The 24,281-nt window shown below is 38.7% G+C and overlaps 1 protein-coding gene across 2 annotated transcripts in view; it reads left to right on the forward strand.

The window, feature by feature from the left end:
• slc16a10 (solute carrier family 16 member 10) overlaps positions 1-24,281 on the forward strand; it is a 73,778-nt gene that overhangs the window by 42,764 nt on the left and 6,733 nt on the right. The window contains exons 2-6 of one of the 2 annotated variants that reach the window (XM_057822278.1): positions 4,169-4,313; positions 13,405-13,825; positions 20,012-20,155; positions 20,559-20,787; positions 22,861-22,960. In XM_057822278.1, the coding sequence (XP_057678261.1) occupies positions 4,169-4,313; positions 13,405-13,825; positions 20,012-20,155; positions 20,559-20,787; positions 22,861-22,952 (1,031 nt within the window). In that variant the 3' untranslated portion in view covers positions 22,953-22,960. The remainder of the gene's footprint in view (positions 1-4,168; positions 4,314-13,404; positions 13,826-20,011; positions 20,156-20,558; positions 20,788-22,860; positions 22,961-24,281) is intronic. The other variant, XM_057822277.1, reaches the window with a different exon arrangement.

Here is a 24,281-nt window from a genome sequence, read left to right on the forward strand (position 1 = left end):
CTGTTTACTTTTATTTTGTGCGCTGCATATTTTCTTGTGCACTGAGTATGTGCAAGCAGTGCGCGATTGCACAAGCATGCAGCTAAGAGGGAACATTGGTCAGGTGCATCACTAATGTGGTCCAGTCTGAACAAGTCCAGATCTGATTTGGACACTTGCTAGAAATAGTGTGAAAAGTCAGCCCTGAAAATCAGATTTGAGTAGGAAGGCTGTGCTCAGACTGCAGCTAAATGTCCATTTTCAATCATATTTGTCTACACTAACTCATTGCGTGCCATTGACAATGATAGATGAGCAATTCATTTAAACAGGGAGGACTAGCTATGAATGCTCGTCTTTTAGTGCCTATAACAGCGCCAGAGGTCCAATCTATTTTTACTGGGAAGGCTGACAGTCATAATGTCAACTTTAATTGTAGCAATGAGTTAAAGGCTATTATATTATAAAGCAATGACCATCATCATTTCAGAACATGTCCGTTTGCGTTTTTTTTTTTTTTTTTGCTAGACTTTTAGTTTTTTTGGCCAATGCTGCATATAACAGCAGTATTTTCCCCTGGAACGTGCTGATCATGCGTTAAAAAGAGAAGTAACAGTTTCCTGTACCGGTATTGGTTCTTTCGTTCAGTTTTAAGTCCAAGTGATGTTTGCTTAGAGGCACTGGGAGATAATTTGACTGATGGGAAAACATTAAGGTATGGTAGGCATTTGTTTTCCTAGAAAACCTGCAAAGGTAACCCTTAGTCTGGTGTTAACAGACTCCCCCTGTGTCTGTTTCAACACCCCTGGTGTAGCATTTCACTCTTGGATGCAAGTGAAAATTAGAGTGTGAATGTGAAAATCATTTTCTCTGTGTGTGACCAGACACTATAAATTATGACATCCTCTCTGGCGAAATACACATATCCCTGAAGCTGTAGCAACAACAGAATCTTTCACTGTCTTTAGTTGATCAAGTGCCAATACTCCGTTACTGTAGATAACAATGCGCCAACATTCTAAATTTGTTATGAATCTAAATGAGGGACAAATTCTTATCACTTACCAAACCAGAGTGGAACATACTAGTTTTCTGAGCGAAAATTAGGCAGCGCCATCTTTGACATTTTCTGCTATGGACTTCAGGTTTAGACAGAACAACTTGAAGTGCGGTTGAAGTAAGCAAGTGTGTAGGCCAACTGCAAACTCAAACTAGAGGAACCCACGGAATCTTCAAAAATGGATTCAGCATGACGTAAATGAGGCTCTGGGACTTTCTGTGCTGTGTGTGAACTCCTGGAATTGCCTATATATGTGGTTGGAAGTGGAAGGCTTTGATCAGCAACCAGCTAGTAGCTACAAAGCGCCAGTGTGGATCTACCTCAGCATACACCTTAAATCGAAACCACCAGCAGACAATAAGTTATGGATGTGTTTTAAACGTAAACCACCGAAAAGATTGTTTCGCTGAATGTAAGTGGAGAAAATTCTAACAAACTGTGTTAACATGAGATGTATATTAATACGCCGGCCACTTGAGTGACCAAAATGAGGCGAAATTACAAATAATATTACAGTTGCCGAATGCAAAAGGACTGACAGGGGCTTTGTTGTTACAAGGAAATACTACAATGTATTTTTCATCTGATTCAGATTCAGAATATTTATTCTCATTGTTGCAAAAAGCACAACGAAACTTTGTTTGGAGCATCCATACAACTAAGTTGGTAAAGTGCAAAACCCATATAATAAATACCCTTAAGTACCAAGTGTACTGTTTATAGTTATGGTATTATGAGCTCATCACACATGTACTGTACACTGCTGGCCAAATAAAGTATTTGCAGCCCTGCTATTCTGTCAGATAACGCTCAATTTCTCCCAGAAAATGATTGCTATTAGAAATGCTTTGGTAGTAATATTCATTCATTTATTTTGCTTGCAATGAAAAAACACAAAAGGAAATGGGGAAAAAAATCATTATCGTTTTACACAAAACTACAAAAATGGGCCGGACAAAAGTCTTGGCACTTGTTGAAAAATCATGCGATCCTTCTGTAATTTGTAATTAAGAGCACCTGTTACTTACCTGTGACACATAACAGGTGGTGGCAATAACTAAATCCCACTTGCAGCCAGTCAAAATGGATTAAAGTGGAGTCAACCTCTGTCCTGTGTCCTTGTGTGTACCACATTGATAAAAGAAAGACGACAAAAGAACTGTCTGAGGACTTGAGAAGCAAAATTGTGAGGAAGCATGGGCGATATCATGTCTTAAGGTCCATCTCCAAAGACCTGAATGTACCTGTGTCTACCGTGTACACTGTAAAGTGTCATCAATAAGTGTAAAGCCCATGGCACTTTGGCTAACCTCCCTAGATGTGAACAAACAAGAAAAATTGACGAGAGATTTCAACGAAAGATTGTGCGGATGGTGGATAAAGAACCTCAACTAACATCCAAACAAGTTCAAGCTGTCCTGCAGTCCAAGAGTAGAATAGTGTCAACCCGTACTATCCGTTGACGTCTGAATGAAAAGTAACTCTATAATAGGATACCCACTTCTGACCCAGAGACATAAAAAAGCCAGGCTGGAGTTTGCCAAAACTTACCTGAGAAAGCCAAAAACGTTTTGTAAGAATGTTCTCTGTCCAGATGAGACAAATATACAGCTTTTTGGAAAAAGGAATTAACATCGTTTACAGGGGAAAAAACGATGCCTTCAAAGAAAAGAACAATGTCCCAACAGTCAATCATGGCGAAGGTTCCCTGATGTTTTGAGGTTGCTTTGCTGCCTCTGGCACTGGACCGCTTGACCGCGTGCATGGATTTATGAAGTCTGAAGACTACCAACAAACTACAAAAGTAGGGCCCAGTGTGAGAAAGCTGGGTCTCCCTCAGAGGTCATGGGTCTTTAAGCAGGACAATGACTCAAAACACACTCCAAAAAAGCACTAGAAAATGGTTTGAGAGAAAGCACTGGAGTTTTCTAAAGTGGCCAGTAATGAGTCCAGACCTGAATCCCATAGAACACCTGTGGAGAGATCTGAAAATGGCGGTTTGGAGAAGGAACCCTTCAGATCTCAGAGACTTGGAGCATTTGGCTAAAGAAGAGTGGTCTAAAGTTCCAGCAGCGCATTGTAAGAAACTCATTAATGGATACTGGAAGCGGTTGTTTGCAGTTATTTTGTCTAAAAGTTGTGCTAGAAAGTATTAGACTGAGGGTGCCAATACTTTTTGTCTGGCTCATTTTTGGAGATATGTGTAAAATGACAGTGATTTTTTTTTCCCCCTTTGCAAGCAAAATAAATGAATACAATACTACCAAAGCATTTGTAATTGCAATCATTTTCTGGGAGAAATTGAGCATTATCTGACAGAATTGCAGGGGTGCCAATACGATTGGCCAGCCCTGTAAGTGTTGTTGTGAGGCACATCGAGTTGTCTTCCCTTGCCTAACAGCGATTTCCACCTGTAAACAAATGAACAAAAAACGTTTAACACTTGCATTTAAAGTAAAAAGCTTTTGTATGACTTGTAGTAGATGAGTGTTTGTTTTCCCTTTCTTTATCGTTGAAGCTAATGATGTCTCAGCCATGACGCAACACACAAAACTGTTGTCAAATTGAACATAATTGTACCTGTTATTGCTTTGTGGTGTCACTGCCATGGTTCCACATCTGCCTTCATGAAAACAAAATTTCCGTATTCTAATTTTAGGGCTCCCCCACCTTTCAAATCCCTCTTTAACCACTCATTATAACTATGTCCGGTCTGTGACAGCGCATCCATCTTTATTGACCTTCTCAACCTACAGTACAGTTGTGCTATTTTGAAAGTATTTTAAGGTGTTTTTGATTCACATTGACACCAAAATTGTACTGAAGTACTGCAAGGCATCTACATTGTTTCCCTAACAATGCTTTCGAAGCAGGCCTTCTTCTTTTCCTGATGACCCTTTCCTGTCTCTAAGTGATTCTTCCTGTTGGCCCTTTTGACAAATTTCAGTAAATTACAGGGATTAAATATAAACAATCTGCCTATGATTGAAACACTAGCATAGTAAAGTCATTTGCAGATCAAATGGAAAGGATACCGTTGTGTTGACAGCATTTTGTTTAAATAAATCCCCAGATGTACAGTATGTGGTGAATTTGAAAAGATAAAGTGTGTTTTTATCTGTCTTACAGCATGGGTGGGCTCACTCTCCATGGGGATGATCTTCTTCTGCTCTCCGATTGTGAGCGTCTTCACTGATATTCTCGGATGCAGAATTACCGCTGTTGGTGGGGCCGCTGTTGGCTTGGTTGGCCTCTTGGCCAGCTCTTTTGTCAAGTAAGGAAAATAAAAACTTGGCAAGTATAAAAATTCAGTGCTTGCATGTGGGGGACATTCCGGTCATTCACATCATTTTGACCTCTAAGTTATAAAAACCCCTGAGATCTTACAACTTCGTATTTGAAAAAGAAAATGTAAAACAGTTGTGTAAATTTAGCAAGAGTTGAAGCTGGTCTCGTAAAGAAGAAAATTCAAGAAATATATACATTATCTATTCAAAAACAGAGTTCTGAGATGAATGTAGCTAGTTATGTGACGGTATGAGATTTTGACGGTATGATACGGTTTCACAGTACTGCAATTATTATGTAAATTGGAACATCAACATGAATCTAATGTTAAAATAAATCAATAATATAAAAAAGAAAATTAATAACTGAAATATTAAAATACAATTTAAATAAATGGAACAGCCACAGCTCAAGTTGCTCAACATTAGAACAACACCTCTTTGTAATATAGGACTGGACTGAAACAATATATGATCAAATTGATTTTATGTAAAACCACTACAACTATTAATATTAATTATTTGAATGTTAATAGAGAGCGAGAGTAAGAGACAGAGCTCGTGTGTATGACTCGTGTCATTATTTTCACATTATAAACACACACCCTGTCTCAACACAGAAAGCCGCCACAGATAAAAAAACACCACAGGCTGTATTATGAAAAGTAGGCTAATGGTAGAAAGGAAACTGGTTAGCCGTCTTGGCATGCTAACTAGCCACGGTATATGCTTCCTTAACAAGCTTATGTTATAGTATTTGTTTTACCATCGCTAGACACACTAAACACACTGGAGTGAACTCTTGTAGCTTGTGGAAAACGTTCATGACAGTGTTTACTTAAATTTTGTGTAAAATGATGGATGACGGTCACGTAAATGTGAACATTGAAATCATGTTGGAGGTGTTGCTTCCCCCTGGCAACCACCCTCCGCAAGCATGTCGGCTGAAGTACTCCCATGCTAGCGACTTTATCTTTTTTGAGGGGGAGGGGATCAGGTGTAATGTCACCGACAGACACAGGACAGAGTCACAATCAGAGGGGGAGGGATGAGCTCTGCCGCTCCAAGCCACGGATTCCCCACTGAATTTTCGGGACATAAAAAAATAGCTTACACCGGACTACGATATGACAGAAATTTTTAGTGGTTTTGAAACCGTGATGTTTTCATACCACGGTAAACCTTGAAACTGGTAATCGGCACATGCCTAAATGCAACAAATAAATATATACAGTATAAGATTATCATCACTGTCATTTACCAATAACATTAAGTCATTAAATTTCTTCTATTAGCACTTTTTTTTTTTTTTTTTTTTTACTTTTGTGGTTTTTTTTGGCTCATTCCAGAATTGAAGGAAAAATTTTTTCAAATTTTAAATAATCCACATACAAAATACTAAAGCGCGGAAATCTAATCTGTACCCTCAGATTACTAAAGTGTACCCAAAGATTACTAAACACTAGATACAGTTTAGTAATCTGTACCCGCAGTTTAGCAATGACCCAAAAACTAGTCCTCAATTCGGTTTCCTAAAGACTCCAAAAACTGACGCCCAAAGCCAACTAGCAGATGCACATGGTTTGCCCCATGACAAATTAAATTGTTTTGAAACCAATGCACGTTTTCATTGGTAGCCGTGAACACTGTCACTTTCAAGTGTCATTGATCAATATGGAATGTTTTGTACCCACTGTTTAGATTGAGACTAAATCTGTTTAAAAAAAAAAAAACAATCGAAAAGAATCCTTGAAAATGTCTGTACATATTCTAAATAAGTCTCAAATATCCCCTAAAATGCCGTTTAACTCTTGCGACTCTTGACATTTTTGGGTCTTACTAGTTTTATTAGCCACACTTGTACATAGCATCATAACATTTGTTTTTCATAAACATATTTAAAATATTATTTACCGGTACTATTCATGGAATGTGTCCCACAAGATGCACCGATATGAGTTTTTCGGGACCGATTATTAGTTGTAGTATTATCAAGGGTCGCGTTAACCGAATATTTTCCGTCGTTGACCGGTTTTTTAAAACGGTGACGGAAAAAACTGAAGTCCATCTGTCATTCTGACAGGTTGCAATTCACACCCCAGACCACAGGGTGGCGAGTGAGCATATTAATTAGCTATTGTCTCTCTTGATGCATGACGTCGTTGGCCTTACTCGGAAAAATGTCAAGGCAACTGAGTGTCCGAAGTTTCTTCAAAAAGCCCCAAAACGACGATGGTGTTGATAAAGGAGGTGAAAAAAGAGTGTGGCCGCAGAGCGCGGATTCAGCCTCCAGAACAACATCAAAACGGCCATGAGAAGTCGTTTGTCCGAGGCAAAAGTCCAAAACCTCTGCAGCAATCCCACTTGAGACATTTGATTATGCACAAGCGGGCACGCAATTCAAGTCCATGCGCACCAGGAGGAAGGTATGAGACTGCATTCTGGCCACAGCAGGTGAACTGTTAATTTCATTTTTCCACAGTGGGGCCACAGTCAGCTGTTTTTGTCAATGCGGAGAAAAAGTTACATATTCATCTGCTTGATGTGTGACGGCACGGTGTGGATTCTCTGTTAAGCTTGTTCGGACAGAATATTAATTAAAAATGAATGAAAACTAAATACTATTGAATATGTCATTATTATCATTTTAAAAATTTAAGTGATGGGTAAAAATAGATTATGACCGGATTTTATGACCCTGTCAGTCAAAATGACAGACAACGAAAAAGTCTAGCGCAACCTCTGAGTATTATATTCATTTACAGTAAGTGTAAGCTTGGCGTAAAAAAATTGAATAATGTAAACACTGAACTTAACTGAAATGCCTAAAGCATGTTTATTGAATCACACAAGTTAAAACTTAGAAATAAATACATTTTAAAAACCCAATTCTTTTCACCCGATTCAGATTTTCTAAAATTGCCGTGATCTGAGGTTTTACTATTAAAGTGCCTATGACACCAAAAAGCATGTTTATTTCATATTTCACGTGGTATTTTATGCTCCTGAAAGAAATGGACCGCTTGAATGTGTGTGGAAGCGATTGTTATATTCAATTTTTTTAATCCCGCGCCATGAAAATGAATAACTTCCTGTTTTGAGAAGGAATGCGAATGTGACGTCACACGGGTTTATAGCATGCAGATGGACTGTGGATCCAACAGATTTTGCGGATTAATTCGTTTATTTTTTGTATCACGCCAGCCAAATGTGCTGCAGGGATTTGTTGCTGCACCAGGGAGAGGCGTGTGAGCCTTTTTGGGTTTCAAAAAGTTCTTGTTCACCCTCGGCGAATGGCCAAAACAAGTCAAAACTGCTGTGGGACAGTGGCGCCTCCAGAAATTTTTCATAGGGGTGGCCAGATGGGGCTACATAAAATCTTGGGGTGGCACACCAAAACTAAAAGCCATAATTTCAGGTTTTCATTATATCATTGCAGAAAAAAGGTCAGGGGAAAACTATCAGAAAGACTTAAGGACACGGCTACTGATATACTTTGGTGTATTGTATATTTGATGTTACTAATGATTTAATAAGCATAGTCCATAACTGTCCAGTCAACATTTTGAGTTCCACAACAATTCTGTTTTATTGTGTTATGTATATATTAGGCATAAGGTGTACATTTAACAAAACAAAATAAATGCATTCATTTGGGATGAAATGCATAACTGATGCTACAACAATCTGACGATATACTGGCGAGCGGGGTGGCCAACAAATTTATTGGGGGGGCCGTGGCCACCCCATGGTGGCGCCACTGCTGTGGGACCATTGGACTTACGAGGAAGTGAGTAAACATCGTATTTTGTATTATGTCAAATACTGGAATCATGGCACACGTTTTATTACAGAGTTGGCTTGCATTTTGTGGCTGCCAATGCTCCTTGCCCACCGAGAATGTTGATGACCGGCGGCTTGTCGCACACACCCCTCGGTCGTTCGTGTGCCTGCCGGGAGAGCGCTATACTCGGCTTATTGCCCTCTTCATGTGGCCGGTGTTCTGTCAAATTTTCCACCCCATCAGAAATTGCAACTTTGTGTTAAAAATGCCTGCCAATAAAGCGATTACAAAGTAAACACTACAAACTTTCCTTAAATAAAGGATTATTTACCTCATTGACGGACATGTAGAAAATAATAATAATAATAATACATTTTATTTATAACGCACTTTACATTTGAAAACAAATCTCAAAGTGCACATCGCCAGAAAAAAAAAATAAAAAAATAAAAAGACTAAGAATAAAAGAGGAAAAGCAAAACAGGCAGAAGCACAGATAAAATCAGATAAAAGTAAGATAGTCAAATAAAATTAGCTAGAATAAGCTTTTTTAAAAAGGTGAGTTTTTAGTCCTTTTTTAAATGCATCCACCGTCTGCGGGGCTCTGAGGTGGTCTGGGAGGGCGTTCCACAGACGGGGAGCAGCAGCTGCAAAGGCCCTGTCGCCCATAGTCTTGAGCCGAGTCCTGGGCGGGAGTAGACTGTGCTGTTGGCCTGACCGGGTTCTAGCTGAATTATGTGATGTGAGGAGTTCGGTGAGGTAGGTGGGGGCTACACCGTGTAGACAGTGATGGGTGTGAAGGAGGATTTTGAATTCAATACGGAGGTGAACAGGGAGCCAGTGTAGGGTGTGAAGGATGGGGGTGATGTGCTCGTGTTTACGCACCCTCATCAGGACCCTGGCAGCGCTGTTTTGGACATACTGAAGCCTTTGTAGGCTCTTGCCAGGGATCCCGATGAGGAGTGCGTTACAATAGTCCAACCAAGAAAAGTTCTCCTCAGACACATCCTGCCATGTTAGCTGCACAACAACTGCACGCCGCTCTCACTGTTTACATCTCGCCGTGTAGTTAAGCATTAATTTACGCCATATTCGTGGTGACCATCTGCCAGCTACGCGCTCCTCTGACGTCGGCCAGTTTGTCTGGCGGTCATTCTCCAGCTGCAAACGAGCTCTCCTGCCCGCAGCAGGGAATAACGAGCTGTAACGTGCTGCCAGGCGGGTTGCTGAACGGCAAAGACAATCGCGACCCCGCTGCCGTGTGACATGATCCAGGGTAGTTTTGTGTCATTTTTTTTTTTTTTTTTTTGCTTCGAAGACTTTGAAACATCACTCTGTTCGGATTAGCATGTCGGCTAGCTGTCACATCTCCTGGTTTGTTTACGCTCTCAAAATATGATTCTAATTCACATAATAATGCATTTAAGACTTTTCTTATCCTGTCATAGGCACTTTATGGTCTTGTTTCGATTGTCACCGTTTCCTTTGAAAAAAATGCTAAGGTTTCCTGGAATGAATGGTTTTCAACCTTTTGAAGTACTCCCTTTGAAAAATATTTGATCCATATGCGCGAACACATGACACTCCAAAATGGAATGTATGGTTGCGTGATTCCTCAGCTTATATGATGCCGTGTCTGTAGCACACTGTTGTTAATCGTATTTTGGAATTTCATAATTATGTACGCACAAGTAAACACTCACACCAACATGTAGAAATGTCTTGATACTTATAAAGCAGCCTCTCCAGCACCTTCAAACCTTTCATGTTTTTCTAATTAAGTTGTTTAACACCTCTGCTTATCAAGTGACTGTTGAACATTGTTTCATAAATGATATGAGTGTTTTGTATTGCTTTCTTTAGCCGAAAAGTGCAAGGTGCAGAATTACCTGGTCGTATAACTTTACAGTTGCAATCTGTTGACCCTGCCAGGACTTTGGAATTATCCAGAGGCACCAATCTGTATTTATGTGGGCGTTCACACGATTCGGTTCATCTCCTGAAATCCCTCTAATATCAGTAAAGTGTATATACCTTCGCCATGTTTATGCCTTTATCTATAAAACAAGACAAAAAACAATTTGGACCACAAAAACATAACAATCTTGAGTTTTATTAGTTATTTACAGTGTTTATTCGGGTCATTAAAATGCATTAAAGTCATTAAATAGATTTTGTAAAAATTCAGGCCTTAAAAAGCATTAAACTAAATGTTCACGGCATTCAAAATTATTAAACCTGATGGTTTAAAAAAAAAAAAATTATTACAGTTATCTGATATTGTCGGGTAGCCGATAATATCGACTGATAAAAGTATTTTAAAATAATATCGGATAATATCGAAATCGGTTTTGAGCCAATATGCATTTTGCCTTCAAAGTGAATGTAGAAGCCTTTGTACTAGGGTTGGTCACAGCTTAGCACAGCAGTTATGCCTATTGACTATTTGAATTCTCCAAACTAAGATGCTTGGGATTTGTTATGTGAGCAGACCATTTGTATTCATGGTGCAAAAATTAAGTGAACAATAAATGATTGAAAAATAATGAATTATAAACTCATTGCATACTTCATTTACTGAACTGAAGTTGTGTGGCTTTGTTGTTTTTTTGAGTCAGAAGTACTGTGTGAGCTGTATGTGATACTACAGTGACTTATTGGCACTTTGCACCTGATCCTCCAATAATATGTTAGCATTATTTTGATTTTAGCAATAAATAAAATGGTGCAATATAGGCGCTTTTTCCCAAAACCTTAGTTGAAGTTCTTATTTCTCACAGAATGTTTATTGAAAAACCTTGAAGTTGTTACATTTATCATTATTGAAGTATCCAGTGGGGCAACACAATACAGTTTGCCATAATACGTTAAGTACATGACCGCATGTGTCGTTATCGGTTTGATATTGGTATGCTAAAGAGTTGCACTTTTGAACTAATTCTTTATTTTTTTCAAGCTTTTTATCTGAGTTTGTTCTACGTGATAAAATGTCTGAGTGAGTGCTTGTCTGAGACTGGTGATTCCATACTTTTTGCTAGGGGTTGTACACAAAGTATCCTTTCCATTTTAACCATACGACCGTCAATTCCCCCTTGTGTTTTATTGCAATACATCGTCGTTGACAGCAAGGTGGCTGATGGCTAGAAATCCGAGCAGTTTTTGAACGGGACACGAGCAATAACTCGCTTGCCTGTACCTGAGGCTGGGTGTCCTTCAAAATACTGCCACCCTAATAATGTTACAAATTTATAAACACTTGACGATCTCTCACGGCACACTATAATGCCACAGCACACCAGTTGAAAAACACTGATCTAGATAGATGGGTTTCGATTTGATACAAAACCGATATCTTTCAAGCCATTATGGTTCGATTACGATTTTTTTCAGTTAAGTAGCGATACGATTCGATATGGTATGGGGAAACAAAGCGACGTGAAAAAAACTGATACAATTTTTTTTTTTTAATCTTACCATCAATTATAAAAGAGACAAATATTTAAAAAATGTATACATCCTAAAGTATGTGCAAATGGGTAACCGCTTTTTCTCTGCTTCTGAGAAATAACAGAATCTCAGATAAAGAATGGTAGGAATAAAATAACTAAAACTTACATGGCATTCATTGGATGGGATCAGAAAATTCAAGAAATAACATGCATATAATGGTATTTTGGTTTGTGACAAAGGTTCAACATTTCAGCCTAAATATACCCTAATGGTTTGGCAGTAGTGGTGCAATGATTAATCGATTTAACTTGAGTAATTTGATTAGAAAAAGATTCAAATTAAATTTTGCTGCTTTGAGTATTCGTTTAATTAAAGTGGCGTTGTGATAGTTTGTTTTGAAAGTGTTTGCATTTACTTTTTGATTTGGGTGGATACACTGCCCTCTAGTGGCAACAGTGAATATGACATAATTCATTTCACATGGCTAAATCCAGCTGCTCCCTGTTAAGACCAACATAAGCTAGGATTTTGTTTGAGCTGTTTTCGTAATTTAGTTTATAGGTATATTTAGCTGTTTTTTGTAGGAATAAGTGTTTGAACAATTTGTTAAGAGCATTGCTTAAAAAAAAAAAAAAAAACTTAGCATTTTATAGCATTTGAGCTAGCAGACTTTTACTATGCAAGTTAGCAACTTGTTCTTTTGATGTACTCAGAACCTCATTTATTTATTTATTTTTATACAATTTGAGGCTAAGCTCAGGGATTTTGCTTTTTTTTTTTTAGTTCGATTAGTCAAACTAACTAGTTCATAGATCATTCTACGACTAAAATAATCGATAGCTGCAGCTCGATTTGGCAGTGGGGGAAATGGATAATAATTAAGTATAATCTTGTCAAAGCAATTAAATTACCAAATTGCAACTTAAAATTTTGCTGAAAACTACCATGTTAGACGCTATTATACTCTCCACTTTGCTGCAGCGATCTGTTTTTTAGCTTGCCCTTAATCGACTCTTGATAAACATTGAACAGCGGCCAATTGCTGAGAAGTACTGTAAATACAGACAACCTTCGATCTCTTCCAGTGTTTATCATGTCTTCTACCTTGAATTTTAATGGGACATGGTTATTAGTTTTTGACTGTCACAACAAAAGCAAGTCGTGCAGAGCCTTGTTGATCCTAGGTGCTGTGTAAAAATGTAATGACAGGCTGATTAAAAACGCTAAATACGAACTACCGTATTGGCCCGAATATAAGACTGTGTTTTTTGCATTGAAATAAGACTGAAAAAGTTGGGGTCGTCTTATATTCGCGATCTAGACATTATACCCATTCACGACGCTAGATGGCGCCAGATATCATTGAAGCAATGTTCTGTCATGACAGATCTCAGCTACTCTCAAGTTTAACCAGCAATTTTTTTTTTTTTTTTTGCAATGTTTTTCCTTATTCAGATTTGTTTTAAGACTACAGTTACAGTTAGACTTCACTTTGATGGCTAATGCAGTTTTGTTTTATCACAATAGATAGTTTTTGGGTTTTTTTACATTTCAAAAAACAGAACCCATTCATTTACGAATGTGATTGCACTTTAGTTTACATATTTAAATGTTCAGATATTAAGATTTGAATGAGGTAAAGTAACATGCTTTTTCTCTCAAATATATTGCTATAATAATTTTTCAGATGTACTGTAATTATTTTCTGTATAAAAATTAAATTTGTGTTTAAAAAGTCTTTCTTCAAACTTGAGTCTTGGAAAAAGAAGGAGTCGTCTTATAACCAGGGCTGTCTTATATTCGGGCTAATACGGTAATATGTGTGTTTTTAATCCTCCCTGCAGGTCTCTAGGCCCCATGTATTTCACCTACGGCATTGTGTTTTCCTGCGGCTGTTCCTTTGCCTACCAGCCCAGCCTGGTCATCTTAGGCCACTACTTTAAGAAGCGCCTCGGCTTGGTGAACGGCATTGTGACTGCTGGCAGCAGCATCTTCACCATCACCCTTCCCTTTTTGCTCTCTGGCCTCCTGGAAAGAGTGGGGCTTCAGAACACCATGCGTGTTCTCTGTATCTTCATGTTTGTGCTCATGTTGGCCGGATTCACCTATAAGCCTCTGCTGCCAGTCAAGCCAAGAAGCACAAGTGGTTGTCCGCCCCTTAGCCAGATCTTCAACGTCAACATTTGGAAATCAGTGGGATATCGCATATGGGCTTTCGGGATTCCAGCAGCCCTTTATGGATACTTTGTGCCTTATGTTCATCTGGTAAGTTTATTGTTTCTACTTATCTCCTACTTTGATGATATGAATCATTTTACATTTACTGACCATTTACAAATCCCACATGCTACCGTCTGCTGGTTATCATTATTTCTTGGACAGTCGACTATGTCTTTGTCTTGGACTGTGGATGAATTTTAAGATTTCCGAGTAGGGGAGACTGGAGTAATGTGAGACATAGGGTAATTTGAGACACCCCCTGTGAGGGAGCACATTTGTGATCATGCAACCATCATGTTTTCAAGCCCCTACCAATTCACCTTGTCCATGAAGAACAGATCCTCCTCCTTCTGTGGTAAACAAGTTTTTTCCCACAAATGTTTTGCATGTAAAAGTAAATTTTCTTTCGGTCAACTTAATCAGCTATTGCGCCATAGAAAATTGATTTAGCTTGAAAATATTTTATCACACATGTTGATGAATTAACAACATATAAAACCATGTGATGATGCTAACTTAAGATTAGCTAGTGTTGGTTGGAGAGGTTGTTTTTCTACAAAATTCTGGCGGTGGGGTATAAAGTGAGATCTCTCACTTCACTCCCTCATGTCAGCAGGGACACTACACAACATCACATCTGGATTTAGATCTACTGAATTTTCTCTGATGAAGAATTTGCACCATCCATGGTATCAGACAGACCAAACCCTGAGCTGCAAAAGATCTGGATGGCCCACCCATGCAAATGATCCACCTGCAGATGAACTACTCTCTTCAGACAATTCCGTATCTGCTACTAATCCATCCATTGCACATGGTTCACCTGAATAAGCCTGGTCAGCTGACTCCGATGTACCACATGGTCCCAGTCAGAAATTGTTTGGGAAAAGGCAAAGTTGCAAAGAACCCAAAATTGAAAACAACTTAGAAATTGTAGTTAGCAGCTCTGATGAGATTGATATCCTTGTCCCACTTGCCCGATGAAGAGAGTTTTGAAGATGAAAGAAGTGATCCAAGAAACATTGATCTGGCCATTGTTAATTTTGTCATATTATGTTATGATGTATGATGACATTCTAGTGTAGTGCAGTGGTCTCCAACCCGGTCCTCAAAGGCCGGCTGTGGGTCGTGGTTTTTGTTCCTGTCGATCCAGCACAGATAGTTGAACCAATGAGAATTCTGCTTAAATAAGCAACACCTGACTCGACCTGAATCAACTTATTGCACTTATAAAACACCAGATTGGTTAAAAAGTGTCATCATCCTGTCTGGTTGGAATGAAGTCCTGCACCCACAGTGGGCCTTCGAAGACAGAGTTGGAGTCCACTGCTGTAGTGGATCTTGAGCTTTGAGGTGTTTGAAAAAAGTTTTTAATCGACCAAACCTGAGGTGCCGTTACTACAATGACCTTCATTCTGAATTGTCCTATTGTCAAGCTACCTGTTAGGACTCTAACTTTCACAACGTTTGCAATTAGGATTTCTGGTATTAAGATGGAAAAAGTAACTGAATCAGTATACCCCACCTTGCTTCACTTTACCCCTTTATTTTTTCTAGTCTGTCTCATTTTGCACTCTAGATGGGGTAAAGTAAGACACAATATTTTAAAGTAGTTGTATTTTCAATACTATTCATCCTGAGTACATTCTGATCATTTCCATTGCTAGGAAATGTCCTAAATTAATGGGAAATATGTAAAGTTTTGTTGTTGCTGCTTGCTTGGAGAAGAGCAAATGTAAAAAATGTCTCGCATTGCCCAGTCTCCCGTACTCTAATGTCAAGGTATGGGTTTGTAGTATGGCAAAGGTGAGCCAAATCCTGGCCTGTCACTTTCTTTATTTTAATAATAGTGACTGGGGATATTGGCGCACTTCCACACAACTCGACCAGAAGTGGGCGGTGTTTCACAGTATAATGACATATGGCCCCAATATTGATTCTTGGTAGGAGCATATCGATAACCATCTGGGCTACAAAATATTGCGATATATCACCTTTTCGATATATTATCACACCGACACCAATACATATAGTCCTGTACAAATGACTGTGTGCATGGTTATAATGTCGTAATGTGTTGACATTATTAGTGCATACTTCATTTAATGGAACTTCTAGTTCTCTTAACAACTTTTAATAAGACAGGTTTGTTTAAATAGATTCCAAAATATATATACAGTATATATATATATATAAACACATGAATGGTTAACTCTTTAATACTTCCTGAATTGGGGTTTAGTGAGGTATGCTGAGGTTTCGTTCCTCGCACAAGATGCAACCATGATAGTGGGCCAACTTTCTGGAAAACTGTTACTCAAACCTAAATGAAAAAGCATAATGTCCCTCCCTATTTCTGAATGTCCACACAAAGTTACATTTTCATGAAACAGCAGTTTTAGATGACATATATTCTTTTTTTTTTCTTGAAACACTAAACCTAGATTTGCTTTGAAAGACAGACAACCTGTTTTCTCACTTTGACCAAAATAGTATCCTCAATTTGCAGCTCTCATTTCAACCCGGAACATGTGTCAGTTTCATTGATTCACCGTTGTTTCGGGCAACAAAATAGGAAAACATCGACACAACGAAAACATCTTGGCAGTGCTGCTGTGCGAGACTTTGCTTACTAACAAGATGACTTGCTTTATTGGAACAATTTGACTGTTTTTAGTCGATAGTCTTGTCCTGAAGGTCCCAGTCAGTGTATTTTTCTTCTCCAATATCCGCTACTTAGACTTGTCTCATAAGGGGGAGGCTACAACCTCCGGGTGCACTCCTTTGCTAGTCAGGAAAACAATAGGCTTTGGTGGTGTGGCAGTACACAGGAAAAGGAAGGATGAAACCAGTGTCAAATAACACATTGTTCTATTTTGCAGGAAAACAGCACAAGCACAACCTCAAACACAAGCATTATCTAGTAATTTTACATAAGAGCTTCAAAATTGGTGCACTGGCTTGTACATAAGTGCTGACTTTCTTTCTTCACGATAGTAATTCGAGATCACCTGCTTTTGTGGTGTATTGAGTAATGGACCAGCCTGCTGGTACTGAAGTACTGCCTGTCTGGTCTGGTCTGACAAATGTACTGATATTGTTTTGAAGTCACGTTGTTGTTTGTTTATTGTTACTTGTAAGTTTATCAGTAATGCTATCCAGTGCCTTTCACTTGAACATGTTTTAATAACTTGGATGACTGATGTGTATGAGTGTGACAAAATATGGAAAAGGTGATATATCGCAATACAGTGGTATCTCTTCTCACGAGCGTCTCTACAAACGTTATTTTCAGGTTATGACACGTTTAAATGGGAAAACATAGCCTCTTGTTAAAAAAAAAATTTTAGGTTACGAGAGGCAAAAATTCTATACAATACAGTAGAAGATAAGTATTCACTTCCAGTTTTCAAATGTCATGCTAAGGCTGTTCGATTAATTGATTTTGAACCGAAAATGGCTTTTTTGGTTAAAACGATGTTAAAAACGTTCAAATCGGTACGTTCGGTTTAAAAAAAAAAACGGACCATTTTTTATCTAAGCCGCCATTGTTTCCTCTGCATTTACACTTCCTTGCCATGGGAGCGCGCAGTCTTAACAACAAGAACAACAACAACCTATACTGTTGCTTTTGCCCAGCCAACTTTGTACACAATTTTCATAACGCCATGAATCAGTCTATTATCTCATGATGTCCTTAAAGTATTGTTGTATACAGTGCTGGCATAAGTTTTGGCACCCCTGCAATTTTGCCAGATGAGGCTCAATTTCTCCCAGAAAATGATTGCAATTACAAATGCAAGTAGTAGTAATATCTTTAAAAAAAACACACACACTAGAGACAATGACACAAAACTCCTAAAATGGGCCGGACAAAAGCACCCTTTGAAAAATCATGTGATGCTTCTCTAATTTGTGTAATTAACAGCACCTGTTACTTACCTGTGGCACACAACAGGTGGTGGCAATAACTAAATCACACCTGCAGCCAGTTAAAATGGATTAAAGTTGACTCAACCTCTGTCCTGTGTCCTTCTGTGTACCACATTGAGCATGGAGAAAAGAAAGAAGACCAAAAAACTGTCTGAGGACTTGAGAAGCAAAATTGTGAGGAAGCATGGGCAATCTCAAGGCTAAAAGTCCATCTCCAAAGACTTGAATGTTCATGTGTCTACCGCGTGCAGTGTCATCAATAAGTGTAAAGCCCACGGCACTGTGGCTAACCTCCCTAGATGTGGACGGTAAAGAAAAATTGACTAGAGAGTTATTGAGATTTCAACGAAAGAGCGTGCAGATGGTGGATAAACAACCTCGACCAACTTCCAAACAAGTTCAAGCTGTCCTGCAGTCCAGGGTACAACAGTGTCAACCCGTACTATCCGTTGGCTTCTGAATGAAAAGGGACTCTATGGTAGGATGCCCAAGAAGACCCCACTTCTGACCCAGAGGCATACAAAAGCCAGGCTGGAGTTTGCCAAAACTTACCTGCTGAGAAAGCCAAAAACGTTTTGGAAGAATGTTCTCTGGTCAGATGAGACAAAAGTAGAGCTTTTTGGGAAAAGGCATCAACATATAATTTACAGGGCAAAAAAACGAGGCTTTCAAAGAAAACAACAGTCAAACATGGCGGAGGTTCCCTGATGTTTTGGGGTTGCTTTGCTGCCTCTGGCACTGGACTGCTTGACCGTGTACATGGCATTATGAAGTCTGAAGACTACCAATGAATTTTGCAGCATAATGTGAGAAAGCTGGGTCTCCCTCAGAGGCCATGGGTCTTTCAGCAGGACAATGACCCAAAACACACTTCAAAAAGCACTAGAAAACGGTTTGAGAGAAAGTACTGGAGACTTCTAAAGTGGCCAGCAATGAGTCTGGACCTTAATCACATAGAACCCCCTGTGGAGAGATCTGAAAATGGCAGTGAAGAGAAGGCCCCCTTCAAATCTCAGCGGCCTGGAGCAGTTGGACAGAGAAGAATGGTCTAAAATTTCAGCAGAGCATTGTAAGAAACTCATTGATGGATACCGGAAGCGGTTGTTCGCAGTTATTTTGTCTAAAGGTTGTGGTACTAAGTATTAGGCTGAGGGTGCCAATACTTATGTTCGGTTTTGTTGGAGTTTTGTGTTAAATGATAATGATTTTTTTTTTTCATTCTCTTTTGTGTTTTTTAATTGCAAGCAAAATTAATGACGATATTACTACCAAAGCATTTGTAATTGCAATCATTTTCTGGGAGAAATTGAGCATTATCTGACAGAATTGCAGGGGTGCCAATACTTTTGGCTGGCATTGTAGGTCTACATTTGAAAATTGAATCTATATGCACATTGTTCATTGGCCCATTAATCTGTTTGACCTGACATCTTTTGTAAAGATGAAGGGATCATTCTGTTCCCTCCACTAAGGTGCATTTGTTTTTTTTTGTTTAGACAAGTTGTAAAACATTGGCATGCTAGCAAGCACCATTGATTCGCGCTAGATTAGCCACTCTTGAGCCCTGCAACTAACAAACTAAATTTGTTGAAACCAACTCCACTGACTAATTAAATCCACCGCAAACTCAAAAATTAAGCCTAATGTCAACAATTCTCACTTTCCCCTTTAATCTTGATTAGCACTACAGTACATTATCATGCTCCCACCCTATTAGCATGTAGTATGTGATCAATAACACAGATTTAACACCTGAACAGGGTTATTGTGTTAAAAGCAATTGTAAGTGATTGATAGGTACTGTACTGTAAAAATCTCACAATACACTGATGTTGACGTCAGCAAAAATTTTAATGACTCAAAACCGGGACGTTTTCTTGACTACTTATGTGGAAGTGTGGAAATTCTTAGTATCTCCATTGTTTAAAAACAGGTTGATAAATCCTGAACTGATTTTAATTCACCAAATTTTCTGACGTCTCAGTAATAAAGGGACAGCTAAGAAGAATCTTCATTCGTTGATAGTAGTCATGTACAAAGACAATTGTAATATGTGTTCGATAGTTATTGCCTGACTTATTACTGATAATCTTGTAAAACTTGGCTCATAGTCAGTCTTATCAGCCTTACAGACTCCTCTATTGCCACCCTGTAAAAATGAATTTTATAAATGTACTCTGAAGACTTTAGTGTGTATGTAATTTGTTTTTGGTGTATATTCTCAATTCTGTCTCGCTTGTTTGCCTAGTTTTAAATCATGAGACTGACAAATTTGCATGTTTTGTTTCTGGTGCACAGATGAAGCATGTCGAGGAGCGCTTCGGGGTGGACTCCAATAAAGAGGTTCTGCTCATGTGCATTGGCATCACATCCGGTTTCGGACGTCTCATCTTTGGAAGAGTTGCTGACTATATTCATGGGGTCAACAAAGTCTACCTGCAGGTATTTTCCCCGCCCTAACTGACAAATTAGTCATTTATTTACGTTGCAATTTTGAATGGTAGGTAAGGTTTGTATCTCATATAATATGTTATACGTCAGGTCTCCTAAGCCACGTTTTTGGGCTGTCATTGTCACGTCATCGCCATAAAAAAATTGTTTGTTGACTAAATATTTTCGTTCTCATCATTTTTGACGAAAACAACATTGACTATTTTAGTAAAGGTTTCTGGAATATTGTATTTGAAATGTGAAGACCGAAACAGGGACTTTCCAATCACAAGCACTCTCAACCCCATTAGTCAGTAATTGTCCTATCAGAGGTGGGTTTTCGGCTGGTGAAGTACTGATACGAGAGGATTTTATAAATTTAACGTATGATCAGAGTCTCTCTCCATCCAACCAGGTGTCGTCCTTCCTCGTTATTGGCCTCATGTCTATGATGATCCCACTTTGCAACATCTTCGGAGGGCTGATCGCTGTGTGTCTGCTTATGGGAATGTTCGACGGCTGCTTTATCTGCATCATGGCTCCCATCGCCTTTGAGCTTGTCGGAGCCGAGGATGTATCCCAGGCCATTGGCTGTCTCCTGGGCCTGATGTCAGTGCCCATGACTGTGGGACCCCCAATCGCAGGTAAAATGGAAACTGTTAGTTCAGTGAGCAGATCTTTTGGTCATTTCCATATTGTAGAATTGAACAAACTTCCACTCAGTGTTGTTTTTGAAAGCCCTTTTAATTTTTGTCTTAGTCTTTTGCATGAAAATACTTACAGTAATTTTTGGACTATAAGTCGCACTTGACTATAAGGCTCCACCCAACAAATTTGACACGAAAATTGCATTTGTTCATTGATACGCCACACCGGACAATTACACTATTACTATTACCCAATTACACTTTATTCTAGTACAGCAAAAAAGTATGTGCCCCGCTATTTGAGAAGTACTGCACTAAATGTAACTTGTAGCGTTAGCATAGCCTTTGCGTTAGCATTATGCTAATGCTAACGGCAAGCATCCTCTTAAACTCGCAGACAACTTTTTTTACGTAGTTTGTGTGGCGTAACTCTTTTGTGGGTATAATTAATTGAAAATCATGTACTGTTTTCTTGCTAATTCTATCACAAAGTTGACGTCCTTGTAGATAGACGCTACAATATGTTCTCTGTTATTGTTCATTCGAGATAATTGGAAACCTTATACCGGGGGTCAGCAACCCTCGGCTCTAAAGCCACATGTGGCTCTTTAGCACAACCCTAGTGGCTCCCTGGAGCTTTTACAAAAAATATTTTAAAATGGAATAAGATGTTGGAGGGAAACATTTTTTGTTTTAAAATGGTTTCTGTTGGAGGACAAAAATGACACACATTCTTCTTATTCATTTATATTGCAATGAAGTTAAACTTGAGGCGGCATCGTAGAACAGAGTAGTCACATGGTGCGTCATTCTCTGAAGAATTCACTGCAGAGAAAATAAAAATGTACCATATTTTTTGCTCTGTAAGGCACATCGGCATATGAAGCGCACCTTCAATGAATGGCCTATTTTAAAACCGTTCTCATGTATAGGGCGCACTGCATTATAAGGTGCAGTAGTAGTAGTAGTAATAGTGGTTGGCGTTGTGTTATGCGTCCACAAGATGGAGCTGAGCTAAACACAATGTCATGCCATGATTAATTAATATTGATCCATACATAAGGCAGATTGGATTATAGGTGCACTGTCGGCTATTGAGAAAATTAAAGACTTTCAGGTGAGCCTTATAGTGCGGAAAATATGGTAACCATGAAGGCTGTATTTGTAGCCAATTTACTCATTTTTGATAGTAGGCTAATATATAAGGCTTTCAATATTTTTGCGGCTCCAGAAATAATTGTTTTTTGTTTTTGTTTTTTTTTTGGTCCGATATGGCTCTTTCAACATTTTGGGTTGCCGACCCCTGCCTTGAATAGACGAAAACATTTTTATGTAACGTAGACTAAATTTAGACGAAATTAGTCTTGAGTTGTCGTCAACAAAAACTAGATGATGTCAAACACATTTGACTACAATATGACAGACTAATAAGTATTAACGTCCAAAAGACTAAGACGAAAATTAAAAAGGTTGCCAAAAACAACACTGAACTGCATTACATTTAAAATAAGCAAATGTCACACATTTTGAACATTAAAAAAAACTACGTCGCATTTTCGTCTCGTCAGATGAAATTGGTCTCGTTCAGTTATGAAAATGGCTTGAATTTCTTGCCGGAACTCCCTGACTCCATTTTTTTTTTTTTTTTTTTTTTTAAACTTTGTCAAACCTCCTAAAACTACGAAATGCAAAAAAATCAAGGTTGCAATCTCGGGCTCCGGCCTTCCTGTGTGGAGTTTGCATGTTCTTCCTGTGCCTGCGTGGGCTTTCTCCGGGTACTCCGGTTTCCCCCCACATCACAAAAACATGCATGGTAGGCTGACCGAACGCTCTGAATTGTCCCTAAGTATGACTCGTATGTGTGCGAATGTGCCCTGCGATTGGCTGGCAACCGATTCAGGGTGTACCCCGCATATTGCCCATTGTTAGCCTTACATAAAGGAACAAAAATAAGTCCAAAGTGCACATTAACTCATTTGCTCCCAAAAAATATAAAAATGTTCTATTTGTAATTGTTTCAGTGTCCCAAAAAACGTATCTATGTCTTTTACGTTTTTTTTTTTCCACAAGAGACATCTCTAGGTTCCGATGCAAGTTCGCTCCAAAGCACAACGCTCAAAATCCATTTTAAAGCAATAAAACTGGCCACTGGAGGGCAGTAGCGCATTTGGTAAGAACTCATATCGGACCGTGAAAGGAAATGAATGAAGATAACTAGTCAGGAAACGGAAGTTGGAAGAAGCGTGAGAAAAATGTGGAGAACGATGTAAACACAAGACAAATGCCCCACACAAGTTCCCTAGGTGAATTCTGTTATGAGGTAGTGGTCACTACAAAGAAAGATTTTAAAAAATCTATCTTGATGAAACAGACACGCGGTGATGAGGGAAAAAATTTACCCCGTCTCCGATTCAGCCGCGCCACAACTACGTCATCTCTCAGTTCAATAGTTTATTTATGTGTAAATAAATTTTTACTTTGCTATCAAAAGCTCTATTTGTCTTGTTGTTTATGTTATTTTGTAGAAGGCAAACATTATTCAGATGTTTGGGATTTCAAAAAGCAAAAAATAGCTGTTAAAGTCAAAGTTATGCTTGAAATGTATGCTTTTACAAAAAGCTCAATTTCTCTGTTTTTTCATCAGAAATTGGAAAATTGCTCAAACTAAGCCATTTTCTAATGCTGATATCTAAAGAATGGAAAAAGATATGAGCTTACTTTTTTTACTGCTGAAAGAAGAAAGTCTAATCTTTCTTTTTGTGGGTTCCAAGTTTATATAGCAATAGAACAGAATTTTCTGTGGTCCTTGCAAAATCAGGCAAAATCCAGTAAAACGGCCGGGAGCAAAGGGGGTTGCTCCGGTGAAAATGGCTGGGAGTGAATGGGTTAACATGGAAGCTTAAAATAAAATAAGCCTCTTCAATTATTTCCTTTCTGGATGAAGCTCTTTATTAGGCTTGTTTTTAACACTTGTGTATGTAAATCTGATGTTAGTAGATTCTTATTGGAGATGCGTGTGTGACAGGTGTTTGGACAGTTGTCGTCATATTTGTGGGATCAAAGCGGCGTTCCGCCTAATAAACTCGTAGCGGAACTCCGTTCCAGCTTGTTCCGGTCCACTTTCACCCCTGGTCTCGTTATGTTTTAGTTTCCTAAGACATGTTTTTAGCTTGTTATCATCTCGTCATTGTCATTAAAAAAATGTTGGTCAACGAAATATTTTCGTTGTCGACATCGTCAGGCACTTATGGTACTTTTTTAATGGTTGATCGGCAGAGGTGGGCTGTACTAGTGTTGTGAAATATGGACAGTGCTGTCATGCTCTTTAATGTTCCTCTCGGGTTCAAATTGAGAGGGTTGAACAGATGACATGTTTATGTCGCTAGAGTCATACTCTGGAAGCCCAGTGTAACCATGTGACGTCAACAACAATGGCGACCCACTAGTTAAACAAATTTTACAAATTGTATAAAAACCAAAACATCAAGAGG

The sequence above is a fragment of the Corythoichthys intestinalis genome, chromosome 19 (assembly GCF_030265065.1).
Source record: "Corythoichthys intestinalis isolate RoL2023-P3 chromosome 19, ASM3026506v1, whole genome shotgun sequence".
Taxonomy (NCBI): Eukaryota; Metazoa; Chordata; class Actinopteri; order Syngnathiformes; family Syngnathidae; genus Corythoichthys; species Corythoichthys intestinalis.